Source organism: Lithobates pipiens, unplaced genomic scaffold, assembly GCF_037356315.1.
Source record: "Lithobates pipiens isolate NorthernLeopardFrog02 unplaced genomic scaffold, aLitPip1_a1.2 Scaffold_112, whole genome shotgun sequence".
Classification (NCBI taxonomy): Eukaryota; Metazoa; Chordata; class Amphibia; order Anura; family Ranidae; genus Lithobates; species Lithobates pipiens.
In genome coordinates, this window is record NW_027507699.1 from 81279 (window position 1) to 103214 (window position 21936).

General features: G+C 44.7%; 1 protein-coding gene across 1 annotated transcript in view; it reads left to right on the top strand.

Annotated features, from left to right (window-relative positions):
- Positions 1 to 12470: 12470 nt before the first annotated feature.
- The window catches only part of LOC143961345 (NACHT, LRR and PYD domains-containing protein 12-like), a 310399-nt gene continuing 300933 nt past the window's right edge, over positions 12471 to 21936 (top strand). Inside the window, exons 1-2 of the mRNA XM_077470615.1 lie at positions 12471 to 12735; positions 19917 to 20077. Of these exons, the coding sequence (XP_077326741.1) occupies positions 12471 to 12735; positions 19917 to 20077 (426 nt within the window). The remainder of the gene's footprint in view (positions 12736 to 19916; positions 20078 to 21936) is intronic.

The window sequence follows — 21936 nt, forward strand, 5'->3', positions numbered from 1 at the left end:
TGTGATCAATTAGCCTATAACCCTTATTCTTTAGGACTGGGGGTAATAGGCCTAATTTTGCACATTATTATTGAAATTTTGTCTAATGTTTTTTACCTTCATTGAATTTTATGTGGGTTTATGATTTAGCGTAGCTTACTCAATTTTTCATGGTGTTTTTTTTCTGTAATTATGTAATTCAGTCAAGCCGCAGCTGATCAAAGTTCCATTGTGGACGATTAGTATAATATTTTTATCATAGCGCAGTTTTTTCCTTTTTTCTAATGATAGGTACAAACTCCATGCTGACCGCAGATGCCTGCCTGCGCCTTCCTACCAGGTTGGGGACAGTGTCTGGCTGTCATCTCACAACTTCCGGCTTTGTGTTCCCTCACTGAAGTTTGCACCTTGGTTTATTGGGCCTTTCCGAATCCTTTGCAGGATTAACCCAGTAACTTACGCGTTGGACCTTCCTCCTAGTATACACATCTCTAATATGTTTCATGTTTCCTTATTGGAACCGTTGGTCTGTAACCGATTTACCACCACGGTGCCACGTCCTCACCCTATTCTGGTTGAGAACCATGAGGAGGCATTCTCCTGGGACTTGATAACTATACTATCGCTTCATATACTATCGCTTCATATTTTTTATACAGACAGCCTCTTTGAGCATATTATTATGTGATGATTTTTGCGCCTTAACTTGTTGAGAACCATGAGGTGTATGGGGTACAATCCATTGTTGACTCCCGTAGGTTCCGTGGGTGCATACAGTACCTGGTGCATTGGAAGGGGTACGGTCCAGAGGAACACTCCTGGGTTTCATCCTCTGACATACATGCCCCTGTTCTCCTCTGCGAGTTCCATAGATGATTTCCCCTCAAGCCCGGTGGCCCTCTGAGGGAGAGGGGTCATTGGGGGGGTACTGTCAGGGCTGGCTTAGCTCTTCCTCCTCTGGGTTGGCCGCTCAGCTGTCGGCTAATTGCCAGCTCTCTTCTCTTTCCACAGTTACCAGCTGTTCCCGATGATGCTCATCAGACCTGCCTATTTAAAGCCTTCCTGCTCACTTTTTCATTTGCCTTTGCATTGGTCACATCACAGGGAACCATCTCCTGCTGTTTGCTTCAAGACTGGCTTGCTGACATCCCACCTGGCTTCTTATCCTGCTTGCGGTTGCTCTCCTTGGATCCCTGACTTCCGGCCTGGCTGATTACCCGATCTGGTTAATGAACTTTGGCCTGGCTGACTACCCGATCTGGCTACTGGACTCTGGCTATGCTCGACTAAGCTTTTTTCTATTTAACTTTTAGTTTTATTAATAAACAAGTGTGATTTTATTGTACTTCTGTCTCAGTCTGTTTCATGGTTTATGACACCGAGAGCCGCCGAGAACGGCCAAAGGTGGGCAAAAGCCGTCAAGAACAGCCGAAGGTGGCCTAAAGCCGCCGAGAAGGGCCGAAGGCAGCTTAAAGCCGCCCAGATGCTCCAAAATAGTGAAGGATCGCTGTTTAGCACGCACCCGCTATTTTCCCCTGATTTTAAGGGGAAAAAAGTGTGTGTTATACACAGATAAATATGGTAATAACTTCAAGTGTGACAGTCTTCTATACTGAGCGTGCCTCTACACCCACGTGGGGTGAATCTGAGGGCAGATATCCCCAGCAGGGTCACTATGAATGACTACAACTGAAGAGTGCAATATCTGGTGCAGCTGTGCAGAGAAACCAATCAGCTTTCATTGTCAAAGCTTAACTGAACAATCTGATGTTAGAAGCTAATTGGCTATCATGCACATCTGCACCAGATTCTGAGTGCTCCAGTTTTATTAAGACCCCTTTCACACTGGGGTGCTTTTCAGGCATTTTAGCGCTAAAAATAGCGCATGTAAAGCACCTGAAAAGTGCCTCTTAAGCCACCCCAGTGTGAAAGCCTGTTTGCTCTCACAGTAGGGCAGTGCCCTTACAGAATGGGAAAAAAAGTCCTCCAAGCAGCATCTTTAGTGCCCTGCCCATTGAAATGGGTGTCGCTTTGAAAGCGCTTTGGAAGCAGACTTAAACAGGCACTTTTAACCCTTTTTTAACCCATTCTGGGGGGGGGTTAAGAGTGCCCCGATAGTGGCACCAAAGTGCCGCTATAACAGGTAAATCGCTGCTAAAACTAGCAATGCTTTACCACCAATGCCCGTGTCACCCCAGTGTGAAAGGGGTCTAAATATCCCTCTAAAGGCTCAACTTATAAAAGCCAACACAGAAGGATAAAAAGACTTATTTTAAAAGGTTGCAGTTGTCATAAGTCCATAGCTATAACTGAGAGCCTTATCCTTGTGTTAGCACTTTGTGAATTGAGTTTAATGCATGATAAAATCCTGACAGAGGATATAACCCTCTCCCTCTATAAAAAATAGGGTTATATTTTAACTCTTGCTATGAGGCCTGCATGGAAAGTAATGTTAGAGATTAAATTATCATTGAAACTTTTACATGCCATATTTTTCAGCGATTAACACGCACCTTGATTTTAAGAGGGAAGTTTCAAGGAAAAAAAAAAAATTTTTTTAAATCAATGATTTTTTTATTGAAGTTTTAATTTTACAGAAAAAAGGGCATAAAGTAAAACAAATTGAGAGGAAAAATAGAAAAAAAATCGAGGCAAGGTGTAACTACATAAATGGTTACATTAGCACACACTGCTGCATCAATCAAGTTTCATCATGTAATAAAATACAATCTCATCTCGAACACTGAGACATTCGGAATTAAGCAGAGAACGGGGCATCAACAAAACGTAAAACCTCCAATATTTAGCACTCCAAATACTCCAGGTGGCATCAAATTGCTTGCATTTTAAAGTATTAATAGCTAATGCTCGCTCTAGGGTGTAGTGCTGGTGAACTACGTTGGTCAGGTCTGTGATGTTTATGGTCAAGGTAGTTTTCCAATGTTGCAAAACCAAGGATCTTGCCGCCAGAAGAATGTTGGAAACTACCACCCTCATATTGTAAGGAAATTTTTCGATACCTATATGTAGGATCGCTAAAGCAGGGTTAGGAAGAGTGATTATATCTGTGAGGGAAGTTATGAGTTGGAATACCTGGTTTCAAAAACTTATTAGGTTAGGGCATTCCCAAAACATATGAAGTAAGTGGCCCGATTGCCCGCAGTTCCTCCAACAAAGTGTAGAGGTGTGTGGAAAGATTCTCGACAATCTACAAGGTGTGTACTGCCATCTATTGATAATTCTAATAGACATTGCCCAGTAACTGATAGAGTGTGAGGCTTTTTGGATCTCGCGAAAAGCTGTCGTCCAGAAATGTATTTCCTAAGTCAGCTTACCAAGCATTGATCTGTTTCGTCTTCGTGAAGGACTTCTTATCCTGCAGAAGAGCATAAAAGATCGATATGCCTTTGTTCCTCGAGGGTTTGCAGGTAAGAGAGTGCCCCGCGGAGGGTGGTAGTTTAATTGTAGGGAGAGGATTTTTTTTCAGGAAATGTGAGACTCGGATACACGTGAAGAAATGATGGCTAGGGAGACCAAAATTTTCCATCATCTGATCACTATCAAGGGCCTTGTTGTCAACGTATAAGAATTGGATGGTGTGTACACCATATCTAGGAAACTGTTTTAAGGACAGCATCGGGATACGGGCTTCTAGGAGACTTAGGAGAAATTGGTAATTGATAGTGTGGAGGATGTGGTGGTCTTGATTTAGGAGGAACCTCCATGCTTGCAGAGAGGTTTGTATTGTGGGGGAGATTTGGCACAAATCCCAAGACTTCCAAATGTCTCCCATCAGAAGAGCGACTAGATCAGGAACCGGAGCCATGGCTTGTTCCAACTCAACCCATACAGGTGTATTAGTGGTTCTAAACCACTGTCGGAGTTGGTCTAATCTAGTGGACCACAGGTAGTCATAGACGTCTATTAGTCCTGCCCCTCCCGCGTGCCTGTGGGGAATTAGGCTACGAGGGGTGCACCTCGCCTTCCTCCCTTTCCACAAGAAACTCCACAAAAGCGTGGAGATTGCTTTAAGAAAGTGGTTAGGAATGTAGATTGGGATAGTCCTAAACATGTACAGTATATGAGGAAGCACCAACATCTTGCATGCAGCTAATTTGCCCATCCACGCGAGTTCAGTTTTAGCTATGTGTTTAAGGGTTTCTTCAATTTTGGCAAGCAAGGGTCTAAAATTTGAAGCAACCATGGTGCGAATGGCGGTAGTTATTGTAATACCCAAGTACGGTATACCATCATCCTGCCATTTGTACGGGAGGTCCCGTTTAAGTTGGTCTCTTATACGCCTGTCCATGCCCAAGTCTAATATCAGTGATTTAGCAAAGTTGACTTTGTAATAGGAGATATCTCCAAAATTCAACAGAATTTGATGGACTAACGGTAGAGATCGGGATGGGTTCGTTAGCATCAGAATGACGTCATCCGCAAACAAATTAACAACATGGTTGCGAGAACCTATTTTGAAGCCAGATATGTCAACTGTTGAACTGATGGTCTCCGCCAGGGGTTTAATCATGAGGTTAAAAATAGTAGCGGATAGTGGGCACCCCTGGCGGGTACCATTCGAGATAAAGAAAGTATTGGATAGCATACCAGCAGTCAACACTTGAGCAGAAGGACAGGAATACAAGGCCAACATTGCATTAAATATAGTACCACGAAAGCCGAACTTACAGAGCACCTCTCTCATATAACTCCAGTCCACTCTATCAAACGCCTTCTCTGCGTCAATGGAGAGCAGCAGAGAAGGTGTCTTAGATAGAGTAGCGTAATGAACAATATTTATAATACGTCTCGTTGCATCAGAAGTTTGTCTCCCCCATATAAAACCCATCTGGTCGCTTTTGATTAAGGACGGCGTAAATTTTGATGTCAGAGTTTAGTAAAGATATAGGTCTAAAATTACTTGGGGTGGTGAGGTCTTTTCCTGGTTTGGGAATTGTGGTTATGTATGCTTTCAGCATCTCTTGGGGAAATGACGCATGTTCCGCTGCTTGTGTGAAGACCTTTTGTAAGTATGGGGAAAGAAGGTTGGGGAAGGTTTTTAAATATTCGTTGGAAAACCCATCGGGGCCAGGGGACTTCCCATTTGGAAGTGTAGCAATAATAGATTCTATTTCAGAGGTAGTAAATGGGGAATTCATGGAAGCTAATTGTATATCTGGGAGAAGTGGGAGGTTCAAATCTTTTAAGAAGTGTTGTATGTTGGGTAGGGTGGGCTGTACAGTATGCCGATCAGTGTTGAGATTGTATAATTCACCGTAGTATTGGGCAAATTGGTTAGCAATATCCTGAGGGTTAAGAATTTTGTGGTGGGATATGGGGTGAATTAAGTGGGAGATTTTGGTTCTGGAACGTATTGTCCTAATCCTGTTGGCGAGGTATTTACCTGCTCTATTCGCGTTGGTATAAGAGGTCATCTGTAGACGACGAAAGTACATGTCATATTTTTGGGTGAGGTGCTCCCTTAGCTTCTCTCTAAGTACAGAAAGCTGATCAGTTATTGATTTTGAGGGTGACGCTATGTTCAACGATTCTAACCTGTGGATGTCAGACGTAATAGAGTCCAGGGTCGCTGTGTATCGCTTCTTGGCTCTAGCACCTAGTTGAATTAGAAGACCTCTTACAGATGCCTTATGGGCATTCCATAACGTAAAGGGGCTCTCTACAGAGTGTTCATTATTCTGGAAGTAGTCATGTATGTGTTGAGAGATCAATTGCTTGGTGCAAGGGTCCTGTAGTAGTCTAACATTACTGCGCCAGATAGGTGGAGAGGGGGAGACACCCTTCTCATGGAGGGATAATGAAATAACAGCGTGGTCCGACCACGGGATGTCATGGATACATGTGGAGGAGACATTCTGCAAAGTCCACTTATCAGTTAAAAACATGTCGATTCTTGAATAAGAAAGATGTCTATGAGAAAAAAAGGTATAAGTTCTTTCGCTACCATGAGTACATCTCCGCACGTCGTATAGGTCCATAGCGTGGAGGATTCTGTTCAGGTAGGTTTTGCCATTTTGGACGGTGGTAGAGGTGTCCAATTTGGGATCAACAATTAGGTTGAAGTCTCCGCCCACATTGGACTGATTTCACTTTGCGGAGTAGTCTGCTGAGCAATCTGACCTGGTGGGTATTAGGGGAATATACTGATACAATGGTGTAGGGTTTAGAATTAATGTCACCTTGGACGATGATATATCGACCATTGTCGGCTGTCCAGGAGTTGCGGAGGCTAAAGGAGACTGTGTCACGAATTGCCAGGAGGACTCCACCTTTTTTCTTTTCCGGGTTTGGTGCCAGAAATATATGTGGGTAGTTTCTGTGTATGCATGAAGGGTGGTTGTTGAGTTGAAAATGAGTTTCCTGCACACACAGGATATCAGATTTCCACCTTAGGGCTTCTGACCACAGAGAGTGCCGATTGGCAGGGTGGTTAAGGCCTCTGGCGTTAATGGACACACATGTAATGGTCATTTAACATGAGTATGGTACGCTGTGAAGGATCATACTCACTGTGTCTTCCGATGAGTGGTGGGAGCAAGGCAGGTTCAGGATGAGTGTCCAACATATCTTAGGATGCACGAGGCTTGAAGGCAACTGGTGAGGGTATGCAGAATCAGTGCTAATTAGAAAGAAACTGAAAACGTAACGGTAAACAACAAAAACAAAGAAAACATTAAGAAGAGAATCTGGAAAAGATTCATGTGCAGACATAACTGCATAAGTAGGATGATCCGGGGGAAATAACAAGGGATGCAAGAAAGTGTACAACCCTCGTGTCCCAGGAGAGAACCGGATATACTGTGATAAGGTTTAAGTAGTACCATCGGTCACTTTTTTAGGAGCCCGTTTGCGGGAGACCACTTGCCACTCGTCAGGAGCGGCGCCCAGTGGTGATACTTGTGGTTCAAGTAGGCCTTGTGGGGGTATTATGCCCCATTGCCGCAAGAGTGCAATCCCTTCCGCCAGGGTAGAGATGATATGGGTAGCCCCTTCATGGGAAATGGACAGTTTCGCCGGGTACCGCCATTTGTGGGGGACATTGTGATTCCTCAGGGCCTTTGTTATGGTGGCTAAGTTGTGACGTTGTTGGAGGGTGTGCCGTGACAGGTCAGGAAGGAGAATTAATTCTGCATACTGTGGATGTTTATTTTCGGATTTGCGTGATGCTGCCAAGATTTGTTCTTTGACATGGTAGTAGTGCATCTTTAGTAGCACATCTTTAGGAGAGCTGTCAGGTAGGAATGCAGGCTTGGGGATTCTGTGAATCCTATCAATTGTTAAGTCTTGAGGGGATAACGTAGGAATGATGATGGAGAACAGTGTATGCACATACTGTAATAATTGGGTGGGAGGTATGACCTCGGGGATACCTCTATTTTTATGTTTGACCTTCTGGAGCGGTCCTCGAGGTCAGCTACCTTGTTTTTCAGCCAGGCTATTTCTTCTCCGTGCGATTTGTGGGCTTCCACTAACCCATTGAAGGAATTGGTGTATTTCTCCATTGAATTTTCCACCTGATCCACTCTGTTGCCCAGAGCTAAAACTTCCCTATGACAGTAAGTGAGTTCAGCAGTGATATCTGCTTGTATGGAAGCTTTGAGGGATAACAGCATCTCCTTCAATACTGTGTCAGATACCGGCCGGTCTGAGGTGGGATAGGCCGCAATGGGGTCAGCGATGTGTGACTGTGGAGTGAGGCCTATAGCAGGGGGCCCGCTTACCTCCATGTCGCGGCCTTCCGGTGAGGAGATCCTCAGCTTCTGCTTAACCGGGCTCCTCATGGATGGGCTAGCAGTCCCAGAGGAGGTGTCGCTGAGAGAGGCAGCTCTGGTGTGCATTTGATTCAGCGGGGCCTGATCATATGTCGCAGTCTGGAGAGCGGAACGATCCTCTCGTGCTCCGGCGCCATTTTGTGGAGGTCCGCGCGTTCCGAAGAAGCTCTGGAGTTTTCGCGGAGTCTGTGGATGTTTGTTTTTTATTTTTCGGCATGACCGGCGGAAGATTCGGTGTCAGTGCTAGTTGGCGAGTGAGACTGCTCTGTTGGAAGTCACCGATGGGTGTGCGGGTGATCGGTTCTCTCCGGCGGCCGAGCGGAGCTCTCAGATCACACGTCCATTTTGGAGCTTGGACGCCACGCCCCCCAAAAAAATAATTTTAAATAAAGAACTTCAAAGAAAAATAGGCGTCAGTGCCCATCCATGCAACCTTATCAGTGCTCATCTACAGCCTCACCATTGCCCATTAATGCAGCCTGATCAGTGCCTATTAACTACTTGCCAACCAGCCGTTTGTTGTTATATGGCAGGGATATTCAATTAGCGGACATCCAGCTTTTGCTAAACTACAAGTCCCATCATGCCTCTGCCCCTGGGTGTCATGCTTGTGGCTGTCAGAATCTTGCTATGCCTCATGGGACTTGTAGTTCTGCAACAGCTGGAGGTCCGCTAATTGCATATCAATGTTATACGGCGACAGGCTGGCTCCCTTGTGTGAATTGCCATAGCTGTATGGTCGGCACTTTGAGGATTATAGGGGCTGCACATGCCCACCATGTAATGTTGGAGCCAATGTGCGTGGCCAGCGGCCACGATGTCTGGCTAGTGACCTGAGAGAGACGGAACAGGGATCTGTCAATGTTAATAGACAGATCCTCGTTCTTTCAGGAAAGTAGTGAGAGATCTGCTGTTTGTAGTAATCAGCAGCAGCGATCTCTCTCCTCCTCCAGTCACTACGCTCCCCCCACAGTTAGAAACACCTCCCAGGGAACACTTAACCCCTTCCCTGCCAGTGACATATATACAGTAATCAGTGGTTATTTTTAGCTCTGATCGCTGTATAAATGTCAGTAGTCCCAAAAAAGTGTTAGTAAAAAAAAGTGTTAAAAGTGTCCAATCTGTCCACCGCAATGTCGCAGTCCCAACCGCCATTACTAGAACAAAAAAATAATAATAAAAAAAATGCCATAAATCTATTCCCTACTTTGTAGATGCTATAACTTTTGCACAAACCAATCAATATCCACTTATTGCAATATTTTTTTTACCAAAAAATATGTAGAAGAATACATATTGGCCTAAAGTGGTGAAGACATGTTTTTACATTTTTTTGGATATATATTATAGCAATTTATTTTTTTTTTGTTCAAAATTGTTGGTTTTTTTTGTTTATAGCACAAAGAATAAAAACTGCAGAGGTGATAAAATACCACCAAAATAAAGCTCTATTTGTGGGAAAAAAGGAGGCCAATTTTGTGTTGGTACAGCGTCGCACGACTGCGCAATTGTCAGTTAAAGCGACACAGTGCTGTAGCACAAAAAACGGCCTGGTCATAAAGGGGGCAAATCTTTTGGTCCTTAAAGTGGTGTTGCACAGAAAAAAAGCTCTGCCCCTCCCTCCTGTCATTCATCTGGGACACGTGACAGGTCCCAGATGACTGCGTGGCCAATCACGGCGCGTGGTACCGCTCGCGCATGCGCAGTGGGTGCCCGGTGTGAAGCCACAGCTGGGTGCCCATAGTTAGAATGCCGGCGCAGCTGAGTGGAGGGGGGAAAGAGCGGGGCTTCATTCCCCCACATCTCTGGACCCTGGGACAGGTAAGTGTCTGATTCAGCAGACACTGATTCAGCATGTCATGAAGTCAGCAGCTGCAGTATTTGTAGCTGCTGACTTTTAATTTTTTTTTTTAAGGGGAACTCCTCTTTAAGTGGTTAATGCATCCCCCCAATGCCCATCAATGCAGCCTGATCAGCACCCATCCTCAGCCTCTCCATTGTAGCCTGATCAGTGCCCATCAATGCAGCCTGATCAGCACCCATCCTCAGCCTCTCCATTGTAGCCTGATCAGTGCCCATCTGCAGCCTCTCCATTGCAGCCTGGTCATTGGCCATCTTCAGTCTCACATCAGATTACACAGAGCGAGATCTCCCATTTATTCAACGGCCTCTGTAATACGAAGTCCCGCCTTCTGGACCGGCTCCTATAATAGACAGAACACTGGCCTAATGCCGAGATGTCTATCATAGAAGCCAGTCCAGGAGGCGGGACTTCATATTACAGAGGCCGCCGAGTAATCAGGAAATCCCCACTCTGTGTAATCTGGCGCTCGTACCCCCTTCCCTTCCATGGCAGCCAAAAGAAGATATTGGCACACATTATTTGCACCCGATTTTCAGGGGGAAAAAGTGTGTGTTATACGCCGATAAATACAGTATTTCTATAATTTCAGACATGTTCAATGGTATATGAATGTGCAACTTTTTATAAAATAATCCCTGGTGATCATGTCATGACAGTCCTTGTTGAGGCATTTCCTCTTATAAGGTGACACCACCCTGTTCCTGTCTCTTCATTGTCATCCTGTGTTGTCACAGATTTATAAACGATGAAAACACAATTTTATGAAAATAAAATGGTGGTTGTTTATGACACACATTGCTTAGAAAACTAAACTCAATCCAATAATATATTAGATCTATCCAAAATTCTATTTACTAAATTGGAGACCAGAATGAGGAATCATTGACCCTTTTTTCATAAGATATTAAATGGAGCATCATAACACAGTACAGCAAATCATCATATACTTTAAAATAGAATACACAGCTAATAGAATATATCTTTATATTCATCTGAGAAATAAACCTTAAAACCCAATTCCAGCACTCCCAATTCCCCTTCACCCCCTTTGGATATCATTTTTTCATTGTAAAAATCATTATACATCCCTTTATTCCCGGGCTCTATGTTCTGGTCCTCTTCTGTCCTCAGCAGTGGGCCGGTACTGAATGATGCAGAATACTCCCTTCAGTATTCTCCTGTAAGTCCAGAGGGGTCTGAGGTCACTTCCAAGGGGGCTTTGATACCCTGAGCTCATAGAAAATGGGATGAATGACACTGGGCATCATTCTACCTGGGAGAGGAGCACCATCTTGTGGTAAAAAGGAAATACTGCAGGGGAGTATTTGAAATAAATTATTATTATTATACAGGATTTATATAGCGCCAATAGTTTGCACAGTGCTTTACAACATGAGGGCAGACAGTACAGTTACAATACAATTCAATACAGGAGGAGTCAGAGGGCCCTGCTTGTTAGAGCTTACAATCTATAAATATTTATATATGTGTATATATATATATATATATATATATATATATATATATATATATATATATATATAATTTTTTAATTTTACTTTTTTATTGATCTGTAGTTAGGCTTTAAATGGTTAAAGTTTAAAGTTCTCAGTGAAGATGTATAGCTCGTTAGCTTGGATGTGCACAAATAATTCCCCAATTGCAGAGCAATCAATGTATTGATCCTTAGCCCTTGTACACACGATCAGAGATTCCGACAACCAAATCCGTCGGAGTTATTCAGACAGATTAATTCCGGACGAGGTCCGGAAGTGATGTTGCATACACACGGTCGGAGCAAGTTGTCGGATTTTCCGGTTGCCAAGAATGCAGTGACGTAAGCCGCGCACGACAGGACTAGAAAAGGGAAGCTCAGCACCACGTCCGGCACCCTTTGGGCTCCTGCTGATCTCGTGTGTATCGCGTGTTAGTAGAAGTTTGGTGAGAGACGATTCACGCTTTTCAGATTAGTGATTCAGATCGCTACTGCTCTTCAGTTTCTGCTTGTCTTTGCGGATCTAATAATCAGTGCGTGTAGTCAGTAAGTATTTGTTTCTCATTGTGGACTATATCTTGGTATAGGACACTTTGATTTGCATTGCTTATTGTCTGCTTGATTCTGCTATTCAGTTCGTTCTTTCAGGTATTGCTGTTTATAGGTGCTTTCTGTTGTCTGTTCTGACCAGCCGACCGTTTTCAAACCATGTTTCATCTACGTTCTCGTCGTAGAGTTTGTGCTGTGCAGGGGCTTCGTGTTGGGGTTCTTACTTTGTGGCGTTTGTGGACCAAGAATTGGTTGCGCCAGCGTGACCAGTTCTCACACATGCCTTTGCTCTGTGAGATCCGCGAGAATAATCCTCATGATTTCAGGAATTATCTCCGGATGACGGACCCCGTTTTTCACCATCTGCTGGCTTTGCTGACCCCTTATATCAGCATAAGCAAAAAAGAAAACACTGCCCTACTATAATACAACAAGCAGGTAACACTCAAACAAACAAAATTACAAAGAATGTGGAACAAAAAAGTGTAGCGCTGAAAGAGTGAATGTAAAAACACTAGGTACAATTTATGAACAAATGTGAGCAGCCTGTGTTGAACCACAGAGGAGTCACACACTTGTTGTGAAATCAGTGTAGACAACACTATTTGCACTATATAGTCACCAATGGAGTATACATACAATTTTTATGTGAAAAAAAGTAGTAGCAATAAAATAACCCGATATAAATCCCAAAAAAATGGGTAGTAATCAATATATCAGTCTATACAGGAGTCCTCATGTACTATTTACGCAAAGTCAACGGATTTTCTCTTGGATACCTTGAATTAAGATGGCAGAAAAATCAACGACAACGATCTGCTTGTCTATGGTGATATCTGAAGACACCGCACTCAATAGAAATAAGGTGGACACCCTTACTAGAAATGTTGGACCCACCTGCCATATGACAGTGGGTCTAAAATGCGTATCGTCCCAAAGGGACTATGCTCCAACTCCTCATGGAAGGGTTCCCAGCATCCAGTTCTCTTATAGACGTCCTCAGTCTCAAGTAGAGGTGGATGCTCCAAGCTGTCGCCAACCGATGTTTTCCAAACGTATGCCCCTGTTGATGACCGCTTGTGTCAAAACGCGTCGGGCAGCATTACTTGCACAACACATTGCTTTTTTATATTCGATTTCGTTTTTTGTGATCACTTTTTATATTTGTTAAATACGTATAATTTTAATAAAACCAACTGGTTTATTTTGACCTACACTATCCGGAGCCCCCCTTCTTTTTCTTTTTTTCGTTTTTTATGCCATTTGTTTGAGTTCCTATTTGAAACTAAAGCTTGGATACATCTGGCCCTGGAAGTATTACCGCCCTCGATTGTGGAAAACATCAGTTGGCGACAGCTTGGATTATCCACCTCTACTTGAGACCGAGGACGTCTATGGGAGAACTGGATGCTCACATTTGTTCATAAAATTGTACACTTTTTTGTTCCACATCCCTTATATTAGCAGGCAGGATACCTGCATGCGGCAAGCCATCACTCTGGAGCAGAGGCTCATCGCCACGTTGCGCTACTTGACGACTGGGAGAAGCCTTCAGGACCTCAAGTTCTCTACAGGCATCTCCCCCCAGGCTCTGGGATCATTATTCCAGAGACCTGTTCTGCCATCATTCAGGTCCTGCAGAAGGGCAATATGAAGGTAAGTTTTATCCTTTAACATCACATTCTATGTATTTCAGGATTGCTAATGTCTTGCATTTCTTTCCTCATTCCCTAATTACCATCATTGCAATATGCTCTAATTCATATACTCTGCCCCTTTGTCCTCATGCATATTTGCCTCACTAACTTCCCCACAATGTTCTTCTTGGCCCATAAAACTATAGTCTAGTCACTTACCAATGTCTTTTGTCAGCTTCATAGTATTTCTTTCCCCTAAACACCCCCTAAAATGTCTACAAATGTTATGTGTGTGTTTCAATTCATGCAGAGTGACTTTTTTTTTTGGTTGTGTCAAACTCATTAGGAACCCCCTTCCCCCCCAACTGCTAGCTCAGCTGATAGCGATCCTCTATCTGCTGACTTTACCAAACCCAATACCTACCTTTTTGATGGTCACATTTATGGATGAATTCACCAAAGCATGTAGTGCAAGGGCCTGCCTCAATACTTTCAAATGCTATCATTTTAAAAAAAAAATTCCCCTATTATTATCTTGATATGTAATAGCAGAATGTCAAAATGTGCTTCCATTTTGTTTTATTTTTGGTATTATGACACTTCTTACCTGTCCGTTGGGCTGCCAATAGTGTAAGTAAGGAGGGGCTTCCCAAAGTATCACACATTATTTAGGCATTCAGCTCTCAATCAAGTGGAGAGGGTTACCTGTCCAAAACATCCCCCCCTCATTTTTTAGCAAGGGCCCATCAGATGGGGGGGGGGGGGGTGGGGGAGGGATGGGGGGGTGATGACTCTGATAAGGGGACCTTATACTTTAGGCTTTAAATACTCAGTTCCCAAAATGTTATACTGATCTTGGCCAAAAATGTTGGTGTCTAATCTGCTTGCAATGTTGTTTTTTCAAATTAGTAATTTTTGGTCTTGTTTTGCTCCACAGTGTCCTTTAACGCCACAGGAATGGTAGACTGTGGCCTCCCACTTTGCCAGTCGTTGAGACTTTCCCAATTGTGGAGGTGTGATGGGAAGCACATCCGCATCGTCCCACCACCCAACTCGGGGTCGTACTAATTTTAACTACAAGGGGTTTCATAGTATCGTGATGTTGGCGGTGGTGTCTGCGACATATGAGTTTTTGTATGTGGATGTGGGGCAAAATGGACGGATGTCGGATGGTGGAGTGTTCTCCCGGAAGGGAGTTCTACTGGCGTCTCCAGAGTGGCAGTCTGGGCTTTCCACCCCCAGGGAAGAATCAGGAAGGACTCCCATTCGTCTTCGTCGCGTTTTCCCTGGTGAACCATCTGAGGACCCTCACCCCGGACCAGAGTATTTTTAATTTCTGCCTGTCCAGAGCCCGAAGAGTGGTGGAGAACACCTTTGGAATACTGGCCAGCCGGTTCCGCCTTTTTTTAACTCCTATCCACATGGCGGAATACAAACCAAATCACATAGTGCTGGCGTGCTGTGTTCTGCACAATTTCCTAAAAAGACATTCTGCAAAATATGCGGTCTCAGTTGCCCAAGAAGCAGACTTGCTGGAAAATGAGAACCTCACAGGCCTTGAAGCTACTCTTCCTGGCTTGGCCCCCCAAAGCGCCTGTGAGGTTAGAACCCAATACATGGACTACTTTATGGGTAGGGGGGTCATTGATATGCCAGACAATGTCTGAGTGGCATTTTATGAATACATTTTTCTTTTAAACTCCAAGATTTGTTTTCATTTACTGCTTGGCTTGGTTTTAGGTGTCTCCTAGGTAATTTTATGTTTTTTCTTGTTGTGCCTTTTTCACCAACAGTGCAAACCCAAGTTCTGAGCGAGATGAGGGGACCGTCTCTTCTTCAGATAAGTTTATTATGTTGTGGGTCTGCTACACAGACACCTTGTTTTTGGTAACTAATGTATGTAGTGCATTGCTGACCAAAATCGTGCTCATTTTCAGCACCATGGCAGGAAAATGGCATGATTGTGAAAATTAACACATCACTGTGTGTGTTTTTTACTAAAAGCACTTCCACTATGCACTACAAGTGCACTGCAAAAGTACACGTGAAACTGCACTTGGAGTGCAAAGTGGAGTTACCTTTAGTAAATAACACCCATTCTCACCGAAAACAACTATTTTACTCCAAATACATCTTTTGCACAATGAAAAGGGAAGCCACACATTGTTGATAATTTAACTTTGTAATCCAAGCACATTCACATGTGCATTTAGAAAAGGGTTTTACAACAAACCAACAAATTGGGTGTATCAAAAACAGTCTTTCAGGTAATTTTTTTTCACTTTGTGTTTTTGTGTAAACAGGCATGTATCAAAGCGTAACATACATAACACAGGAACTTACAAAGTTCAACTTTGAAAAGTGAAGACAATATCAGACATAAGTATGTACAAACTGGGCTGATATTGCCTTCATCACATGGAGTGTCATCCCCCATGATGAGAGAGCGCATGTTGACACACTTTGTGCATCTTCCAAATTTGGATTTTCTAAAAATACAAAAGTTGTGGTTTAAAATCCAAAAAATAAAACCCTAGCTAGTTTGGGCTGTTTCACATTCTCCCCAAAACATCAATGATGTTCTTCATTTTATTTTTAACATCATTGATGTTTTGCTGTATATTGTCTAAATCCCGATTGCACCCCATTATCTCCCCAATCAGGACCTGGGCACTTTCACTGGTAAAATGGGATTCTTCTTCCACATCACCTACAAAACAAAGCAAAAAAACACACCATGTATTATAAATATGGTGACATACATTGATGAGCTTACCGGAAGCTGTGTTCTCCGACACTCACCTGTTGTGACAATTTGTCCAACTTCAACGATCTCTCCTTCCTCCTCCTCCTGCTCCTCTGCTTCTGGTTTTGGAATTTTGCCTTCTTTGGGAGGTGTGGGGTCCCTGGTGTCCTCATACTTGCCCAGTCTTCTCTCCCCTATGAGAATGTAAAAAAAGAATAATTAGCACACAAAGGGCAGAATTAGGAATATGAAACATTGCTTGGAAGTGTTGTACAATTTTTTTTTTTGGCCGAGCTCCAAGGTGAGAACATTATTGTGGACACTTTGTTAAGCTGGAATACTTACCTGCAGAACGATGTTTATTACGAACGAATGAAACTATGAACTTGAAAGTGGCCATTCTAAAATGCACAACATGAAATCAAAGCACATGGAGCAGTATGCAAGCAAGAATAATAATATGAACACATGACAACTACTTACTTTTTTGAAGAACATGCTTGATCCTTATGTACTGCTCGTGCTCCCACAGTTTCAGGTCTGACTAGCGTTTTCTCAGTTGATCCATGGATCGGTGTACCCCAAAATTCTTATGAAGATGCTTCACAATTTTATTCATGATCTTGGCCTTTCTGATATTTGGGTTTGGGTAAGGTCCATACTTCCCATCATAGTCGGTCCTGTTCAATATGTCCACCATCTCCAACATCTCTCCAAAAGACATATTTAAGGCCTTAAATCTTCTCTTCCTGTATCGGGACGTTTCAGGCTCCGGGCTTTCCTCACCCTCCTCCTCGTTAGTGGAACTCTGATTGCGCACCTGTGTTCTCTCCGCCATGTGCTTTCCCCGAAAGCGAAGGGGCGGGTAATAGTCTAGAAAGAACGTCAGGGGCGGGCGGAGTTTCACGCATGCGCACTGTATATAAAACGCAACACGCGTGTGTCGTCCGTACGATCTGTGAACAGAGGGAGAGTCGGCGAACGTGCAAACGAAGGTAACATTTTGAACTTGGTACATCACTAGGCTATACTGCTTCAAGATTGAGGCCTGCATTAGTGGAGTTTAGCCTGACATTAGGGTTTGTCTTGTGTTGTGTCTTGCAGACATTATGGATGGGTTCATTGATCATAGCTTCCTCCCTCTGTTACAGAGAGATGCCCTGCCTGTGGCAAGCGACACACCCTCAGTACAGTAACAAACTAAAGAGGCAGGCAGCAATGGACAAACTGCTTGAGTTTGTGAAGCCAGTGGTCCCCAGGGCAGACGTCGACTATTTAAAAAAGAAAATCGGTGGCCTGAGGAGTACATATCTGAAGGAGAGGAAGAAGGTGCTGGACTCCATGCAATCTGGAGCTTCAGCAGATGACGTTTATGTCCCCAGGCTGTGGTATTATAGCAGGATGCAGTTTCTGTCAGACCAGGCTGAGGTCAGAGAATCCCTCTCTACCCTTCCTTCCACGCATCCTCCTATGCTACATTCCACCCCTGCTGAGTCTTCCGACCCCCAACCTGGGCCTTCCACTCAGGAAGAACTGGGGGAGCCCAGCTTGAGCCAGGTACAGTATTGTTGTACATATTTTGGGAGTATAAATGAATGATGTTAAAGAGGAAGTAAACCCTGATGAGTTTACCTCCTCTTTCATTCCCTGCAAAGGCAAAGCATAATGGACTACTATGCATCGCATAGTAGCCCATTATGTGTCACTTACCTGACACAGGAGCCAGCGAAGTCGCCGCTGTCCCCTGTAGTCCGCCGCATCCATCTTGTTGGTGGGGTCTCGCAGCTCCGCCGCTGTCATTCGGCGATGCCGTGATGACTTCACTCCCGCGCATGCGCACAGGAGCCGACACGCGCGGCAGCTCCGTAGCTGAGAATGCCGCGCTCAGTGAGCCTGTGCGCCGCTGTCTACGGAGCATGCGCCGTAGACAGCGGTGCCCGTTTTCGGGCAGATATCTCCTAAACCATATAGATTAAGGCTTACCTGTAGGTCAAAGTGGTTTGTAAGGGTTTACAACCACTTTAACTTGATTTTTGCTCACTAATTGCTGATTTTAGAAAGTGTTTCACATATCAATAGACATTAGTGGCCAAAACCTTTGGGACAAGAAAGAAAAATGCTGGGCACAGAATGATAGTCTTTTCTATTGGTTAACAATTTGCAACAGTCTTGATGTGAAAATTGTGTGTGTTTGATGAACCAAAAACTAAAACTATGTCCCTTTTTCATACACAGGAAGACATCAGCCAGGAGGAGGGTGTAGAATGCAGCAGCCAGGAGGTGGCTGTGGAAAGTGGCAGCCAGGAGGAGGCGGGGTAAGCGGCAGCCAGGCGGTGGGTGGGCAAAGGAGCCTCACAGAATTCCAGGTCCCTCCCCTCCACTTTCCATGCAAAAGGGCGAGAAAGGGGGTAATGTGGAGGAGTCGGCCCTGAGGCTGATTGGGGAGGCATCAGCGGCCCTCCAAGCCAAACCCACCTATCAAGAGGCCTTTGCCGCCTTGGCTGCATGCAAGCTTGAGAAAATGGAGGAGGGGCAACAGCTCTTGTGTGAGGAGGTAATTATATACACCCTCAACAAGGGTCTGTTGGGCCAAATGACTCAAACAACACACTTGTGTGATTTGGACCATGCCCCTCCTCCTCCTCCTCCTTCTGCCACACCTCCAGCACCACAGCCACAGCCTGGAAGGAAGTGTGGAAGGAAGACCAGAGAGTGATGACCTGGGTTCAGTCTTGTCTGACAGAAGATGCAGCCTCTTGTAGGACCACAGCCTGGGAACAGATGTCATCTGCTGCTGTTCCGGGTTTCTTGGACTTCAGGACCAGACTTCTCTCCCTCAGACATGTGCTCCTCAGGCTACCAATTTTTGCGTTTAAATAGTTGATGTGTGCCCTGGGGGCCAAAGGCTTCACTAATCTCCCCAGTTTGTCCATTGCTGCCTCCCTCTTTATTTGTTACTGACACCTAAATAAAGGTTTTTTTTTGTTTGAAGAAATACTTGCGTATGTGTTTTACTTCAAAAAGGCCAGTTTATTTGTGAGCAGGCAGGTACATTTCAAAAATACAAAGTGACATGAATAACAAGGGGCACCAACACTAAACAACCTCCTGTCGATTAAAAAAGAAAATATAAAAATATAATAATGTTGTTGTGGTAAATTTACACACAAAACACACCCCAAAAAATGGAAAGATGAGCAAAATGACAAAAAAGGAGATGTTTATGAAAAAAACTAAAAAATTCACACAAAAAAATAAACAAAAATAAAATTGTGTAGATGTGACGAATTCAAAAATTGTATTGCTGAAATGAGTAAAAGAGTCAGGAAATCCGTTTGAGAGAAGTGTGTGTGACTATGAGCATCAAAAGAAGTTCCTTCTTGCAGCATTGTAAAGAACAAGAGAATGCACTTCATGAAAGAATTTTTAACATTGCAGCGTGACGATTGTGCTATATCGATTACGAGCAGTAGTTTTACCTGAGCGAGCACTTCCGTGTCGGAATTTGATTGTGAGCATGCGTGGCACCTTGTCCGTCAGAGTAGGCTACACATGATTGGAGTATGTCCGATCGGAGCATTTTGTCGGAAAATATTTCCGGCAAGTTGGAAAAGTTGGTCCGTCGGAATGAAACAGTCTGATGCAGACCACACACACAGTCGAAATATCCAACAAAACGCTCCGATCGGACACATTCTGACGGAAACTCCGATCGTGTGTACAAGGGCTTATAGTGATTCTCACCTCCAGTGCTCCTTTTCTCAATTGCAGAGATCTCCAGTGAGATAAAATCCATGCTGGATATTAATTTGCATCATTTATAAATCAGAAAATGTATTTCTGTGTTTTCTAGAGGACATCAGGGGGTTCTACCATCAGCTGTCATTATATGATGATCCATCACTGAGGAGGATATATGAATATTATAGAGATGATCTGATCAGCATCCTGGAGAACATAGATCCTCATACTGTCCTGGTAGAACTAAAATCTCGGAATGTCTTAAACACAGAGGTAAGAAAAATATATTTATAAATTACCTACAGCAATATATGTAGAAGTAAAGGGGAACTCTGATTCATACAGTAGTTGCAAACATAGAGTCCTTTATATTTGTACACCATATCACTCCATACTGATCATAAACAGTTGAACATATAAGTCCTCCCAATAAACATGACCATATCAAAACTTCATTACATCCCGCAAAAAAATATTGAAACCATTTACACAACTGCTCCCACCAGAATAAAGGGGGCTTTCTCCCACCAGAATGTAATAATGCACTAAGAGGTTGATTTACTAAAGGCAGATAGACTGTACACTTTGGAAGTACAGCTGCACTCATTTCCCCAGAGCTTAGCAAATGTGGTGAAGCTTCATTTTGCAAAGAATACCCAATCAGATGCAAGGAAAATAAACATTATGCCGCATACACACGAGCGGACTGTATGGCATACTTAGTCCGCCGAAACACATTTCAGCGGACAGTCCGCTCGTGTGTGGGCTTTAGCGGACTTTTTCAGTGTGCAGTCCGGCGTACTAAGAATTTAGTTTTTTTTCGAAATTCTGTCCGTCGTACTCGCATTTCGGCGGACAATCCGGCCGCGTGTATGCCAGTCCGCCGTACTTTTGAAATGAGCGGACTTTTCCCGCCCGAAGAAAAGTCCGCTCATTTCGAGCGGGTATCCAGGTAGGCGGGGCCCGCGAAGGAGACGTCGCTGGCCCCGCCGCCTGGTATGGACTTAAAGGAGAACCCCAACGCCGAAAAAAATCGGCGTGGGGGTCCCCCCCAAGTCCACAACAGACCCTTGTCCGAGTACGCTACCCGGCTGGCCAGGAAAGGGGCGAGCGAGCGAGTGCCCCCCCCTCCTGAGCCGTACCAGGCCGCGCGGCCCCCCTACCCCAAAGCACCTTGTCCCCATGTTGATGAGGACAAGGGCCTCTTCCCGACAACCCTGGCCGTTGGTTGTCGGGGTCTGCGGGCGGGGGGCTTATCGGAATCCGGGAGCCCCCCTTAATAAGGGGGCCCCCGGATACCGGCCCCCCACCCTATGTGAATGAGTATGGGGTACAATGTACCCCTACCCATTCACCGGTAAAATAAAAATACAAAAAAAAACAGAACACACGAGATAAAATACTTTATTGCACAGCTCCGGGGGTCTTCCGTCTTCGGGGGTCTTCTCGCCGGACTCCTCCGCTATCTTCTTGTAGCTCTTTTGCTAGCGGAGGAGTCCGGCTTTCTTCCTCGCCGCCGGCCTCTTCTCCCGACTTCGGGGGTCTTGTCCCCCTCTTCGGTTCTTCTGACGGGCCACCGCGCCTTCTTATAGCTCTTTTACAGGCGGTGGCCCGGTCTTCTGTCGCTGCCGCCGCCTTCCGTTCTTCTTCTTCTTTTTCTTCTTCTCCTTCTCCAGGGAGATGTTGACTCGACGATCTCTGTGGCCACAATGCCAGGGCCACGCTGCGCGGCCACTTATATAGGGACAAGGGGCGGTGTCACATGGCTTTATGTCACATGGGTTGATGTCACATGGGGACTATGACATCGTAAGGGGGCGGGGTCACCATGTGACACCAACCCATGTGACACCGCCCCTTGTCCCTATATAAGTGGCCGCGCAGCGTGGCCCTGGGAAGAAGGAGAAGGAGACGGACGGAAGGCGACGGCGGCGACAGAAGACTGGGCCACGCCTGTAAAAGAGCTATAAGAAGGCGCAGTGGCCCGGCAGAAGAACCGAAGAGGGGGACAAGACCCCCGAAGTCGGGAGAAGAGGCCGGCGGCGAGGAAGAAAGCCGGACTCCTCCGCTAGCAAAAGAGCTACAAGAAGATAGCGGAGGAGTCCGGCGAGAAGACCCCCGAAGACGGAAGA